The sequence below is a fragment of the Giraffa tippelskirchi genome, chromosome 13 (assembly GCF_054371585.1).
Source record: "Giraffa tippelskirchi isolate mGirTip1 chromosome 13, T2T-mGirTip1v1.2.pri, whole genome shotgun sequence".
Classification (NCBI taxonomy): domain Eukaryota; kingdom Metazoa; phylum Chordata; class Mammalia; order Artiodactyla; family Giraffidae; genus Giraffa; species Giraffa tippelskirchi.
In genome coordinates, this window is record NC_137287.1 from 14888845 (window position 1) to 14893075 (window position 4231).

At 59.7% G+C, this 4231-nt stretch overlaps 1 protein-coding gene across 2 annotated transcripts; it reads right to left on the minus strand.

The window, feature by feature from the left end:
- Window positions 1-127: 127 nt before the first annotated feature.
- HSD3B7 (hydroxy-delta-5-steroid dehydrogenase, 3 beta- and steroid delta-isomerase 7) lies at window positions 128-3666 on the minus strand. Of its 2 annotated transcripts, XM_081558258.1 has the most exons (8): window positions 3582-3666; window positions 3058-3229; window positions 2686-2841; window positions 2287-2395; window positions 2110-2209; window positions 1589-1751; window positions 617-1056; window positions 128-334 (listed from the first exon to the last, which is right to left on the minus strand). In XM_081558258.1, the coding sequence occupies exons 2-7, from the start codon at window positions 3221-3223 to the stop codon at window positions 644-646; spliced, it is 1107 nt and encodes a 368-aa protein (XP_081414384.1). In that variant the 5' UTR covers window positions 3224-3229; window positions 3582-3666; the 3' UTR covers window positions 128-334; window positions 617-643. The 2 variants fall into 2 exon arrangements, with proteins under 2 accessions (XP_081414384.1, XP_081414383.1); XM_081558257.1 differs by having other exon boundaries at window positions 128-1056.
- Between the last annotated feature and the right edge of the window lie 565 nt (window positions 3667-4231).

The following is a 4231-nucleotide window of genomic DNA, read 5'->3' on the forward strand; positions in this document are numbered from 1 at the left end:
ATGGTGGCAGGGAGGGGGCTGACTGGGCGGATGGGCACAGGCTCAGAGGAGTTTTAACCCAGGGCTTGGACAGATATGCATTACTGGGGCAACCTCAGGCAGAGTGGGGGCAAGAAGGGAAAATACATAGACTTCCTCAGCTTTTATTGACGAGAATTAAAAGATAAATGTCTAAAGGTAATAAATGTTTAAAATCATGGGACTGTGACCCCCAAGCAGGGACCAAGGTGGTGGGAAGAGTTAAGAGAGCGTCTTCACTCTGAAACCAGGCCTGAGGATCACGAAGGACATCCAAGGGCCAGCAATGAGGGCCTGCGGGACTTCCACTGACTTTCTGCTCGGAAAGCCAGAAATGGGATAGCGTCATTGAGAACATCAGGGCGGTCAGATCCTCACTAGCAGCCATAAGGCCTGAGTTGAGAGTGAAGACACAGACACGCCTGCCCCCAAATCCTGCCCTAGAACTTAGGGACATTAAGACACAGGCTCAAGGCTCCTGGACTCCAAGGTAGAAGGCTCTGGGACCGCCAATCTGGCATCAGCCCCCTCCTCTGGCTCAGCCTGCCCTCCCCACCAGGGTCTGAGGGCTCTGGGACCCGACAGTGCCGTGACATACCAGGCTCCAGCCCCAGCTGCACCGTCACTAGGCTGAGCCCTCCGTGGTCTGCACCCAGCGGATGGTGCGGGTCCGGCTCTCCTCCCAGGAGAACAGCGGCTCGTAGCCGAAATGGCGCTGAGCCTTGTCGGTGCTGACGGTGAAGGTGGTGTTGGCCACGGCCAGTGTGTAGGGGTTAAGCAGGGGCGCGTAGAGCAGCAGCGGTCGCAGCAGCCACTGCAGCAGGGTGTTGAGGGTGGCCAGGAGCACCAGCAGCCAGTAGGGCATCAGTGGGCGGGTGCCCACCAGCCGCAGTCCGCAGGGACCCAGGAACTCCATGTTGAAGTCCTCATAGCTCTTGTAGGGCGAGTTGTCATAGCAGAAGTACACCTGGCCGCCCATGAGAGCAGCTCGGTGTTCGAGCTCCCGGGCCACCAGCACGTGCATCCAGGCCACGTTACCTGTGGGGGTGGGGGCGGGGGTGCCGAGGAGAGAATGGTGGGGGGAATATGTCCTTGAGTGCCCTGGTAACCACATAATGCTGCTGTCTCCTGGACCAGTGCATGAACAAGCCACCCCCTCCTTGGGGCCGCGTGGATACCGCCCATGTAACCACAGCCCTGCTGAAGGCTGCTTTCTTGCAGGCACCTTAGCCAGGTGCTCCCCCAGACCAGCCTGTATGGATGCAGTTCCTTCTTCTCTTGGTCCTGGGTAGATGCTCCCAGGACCTTCTCTCCTGAGGAGATGCTACCCCCAAAACTGCAACACTTTCAGTCTATGACTTGGTATTTATGTCAGCCTTCCCCACTCACAAGGATACTGTTTCCTCTATGGCCTGTGAAGACGATGCCCACATATCAGAGTCTGTTCTGGCCCATGTATAAACTGTCCTTTTTTAGCTAGAGTATATAACGCCCCCCCACCCCCAAGAACCACACAAGTCCTGCCCTGTTTTTTTTTTAAGCCTCCCCCACCACCCAGCCCGGGCCTCACCCACGTAGACCCGGCCATGCTCCACGGAGGCTGGAATGGCCCGGAAGAGCCGGCCCCCCAGGCGCAGGCCCTGGTGGTAGAAGTCCCTCATGATCTGGTGGCCTTCGCCGTAGATGCCGGTGGGACGCAGGGCACATGTCACTAGGGGCAACCCCCCCAGGACCTGGGGGCAAAAAAGGCATGCCCTGCTCAGACCAAGGATCTGGTGCTCTGGCCTCCGCCCTGGTCTCTTCGGGTTGGAGAGGGAAGGAAACCAGGACAGGATGCAAAGGAGCCCACAGTGAGAAAAACAAAAACAAAACCCAAACCAAACAAAAAAAACCCAGGGGTTTCCCTGGAGGTCTAGTGGTTAAGACTCCACCCTTCCACTGCAGGAGGTGAGGGTTCAATTCCCTGGTTGGGGAAATAAGATCCCACATGCCATGCAGTGTGGCCAGAAGGAAAAAAAAAGAGCCCACAGGCTCTGGTTCTGCCTCTGCCAGGCAGCCCCATCTCCCACGTTTCATCTTTTCGAGTCTCACCTCCCTTCCATTGGCTTCCAGGACGAGCCGCTCAGCTAGGGCCTTGCTGCAAGGATAGGGGTGTTGGTGTACGGCTTCGTAGGGGGTGTTCTCATTGCCCCTAGTAGGGGGAGAGAGAAGATTCTTAATGCTGAGGGGAGGTGGGGCCCTGGAAGGACTGGGGGGACTTCAGCTCACCTGTAGAAGGGCTGGCCTTTGACGTTGGGCCCCACAACTTCCATGCTGCTCGTGTAGATCAGGAAGCGTGTTCCAGTCTGCACACAAGCCTCGATCACATTCTGTGTGCCTGAGGGAGGTAGGGGGCTGTGTGTCCAAACTGAAGCTTCCTCCCCATCCAACTCTTCCCCTCCCCATCCCAATACTGGACAAGGACACATGCCTGCCTTCCCCAGGCCTGGGGAGAACCACAGGGGTCAGTGAGAACCGGCCTGCCACCACAGGGGCAGAAGGGACAGATCGTCACAGGGTGATCACAGAGGTCAGGGTCACAAAGGGAGCAGGGAACAAACAGCCAAGATCAGGCCGTGGGCCAGGGAGTACTGAGGACACCGTCAGAATAGGTAGGGAGCAGCTCACCCTGGACATTGACCTCGTGGATGGTCTCAGGACTGGTTTTCCCAAACACGTCCACCAGCCCAGCTGTATGGATGACCACGTGGGCTCCGGCCACGGCTGCTGCCACCTCATGGGCCTGGGTCACGTCCCCCTGGATGGCAGTCACCTGCACAGGCCCTGTGAGCGGGTAGGGGCAGCCGGAGGCAATGTCAGAGCTGAGACCATCAGCCAGCTGCTGGGCTCGGCCCACACCCTCGGGAGCCACATTTTCCTAATGACTCATTCATCCTATCCGCTCCCTCTGGAGAGACATAACAGGCATCATCTTTTCCGCCACTCGGAAGGGAGTCCACACCCTCCCCACCCTCTGCTCTTCCCCCTCCCCCCAGTCACCTGTCTTCAGCTCCTCCAGCCAAGGACCCAGGTGTAGGTCAAAGATGCGCAGCTCACGGAGCCGGGGTTCCCGCTGCAGCAGCATTCGGACCACATGTTCCCCCAGGAAGCCACAGCCACCTGTGACCAGGTACACCAGCTCCTGGGTTTGGGCAGAGTCGGCCATACCTGGCTGGGGAAAGACAGCCTGCCTCACCTGGTGGCCTGCCGCCGACTGCCCCAGCACAGGCTGCCCCTTTCCTCCTAGAAGGGGCCTCTGGCTCAGTGGCCCGGAGCAGTCATCCAGGGGCCGGAGCGTTTTCTGGAGACTGTGGCTCTGGATGCAAGTGGCCAGGCTACCTGCCCTCTGACCCTCTGATCCTGCCAGCTGCAGTTCCCGAGATAAAGGGGCGGGCTTGGCACAAAGGAAGGGGTCAGGGTTTGAGGGAGAGGGAGTTCTGTCAAAAACGAAGGGTGGTTGGCAGGGAGCTGGGGCAGCGGGGTAGAGGAAGGCGGGAAGGGCGGAGCTGGGGGAAGGGACCTACCTGCAGCCCGAGTCCCAGGGTGCCCAAACTAGGCACCCAGGCGGTCTTCTGTGTCTCCCAGGCCAGCGCCACCCGGTCCCCTTCCGCTTGCTCCTCCTCCCTCCTGGCCCATTCCAGGAACAGAGACCAGCCCAGCCTCCACCTCTCCGCCCCCAGCCTTGCCACAGGGCACCCTCTGGTGGCCACTCTGTGCTGCACGGGCTTCTGGTTCCAGCAGAGAGCTTGTGGAATGGGGATGGGGGAGCAGAACCTGCTGGGTAGGTGCTGAGTAGGGGTTTTGGCAGCTGCAGAACAGGGCAGGCAGGGTGACCTCACTCCCGGCACATGACATCAGTGTTTCCCTCTTGGTGGACCTCCCAGGAGACCCGGAGCCCAGCAGCAACAGCAACTGTGGTTCTGGGAAGGGAAGGGAGGCCTGACCTTGGCCCAGCTCTGGCTGGCCTTGGCGGGGATTTCTGGATGGTTGGTCCAGCCTATCAGGTGGCCCCAAGTGATGGGGGCTGAGTCTGCAGGTCTGGGCTCTGGCCCCAAAGCCCCTCTGCCCACCCCAAACTGCAGGCCACCTGTTCCCCCACCATCTTCGCTTGTCCCGCCCTCTGTCCTCAATCCCCATCCCACCCTACTCTTCCCCAGAGATACTGACCAAGCAC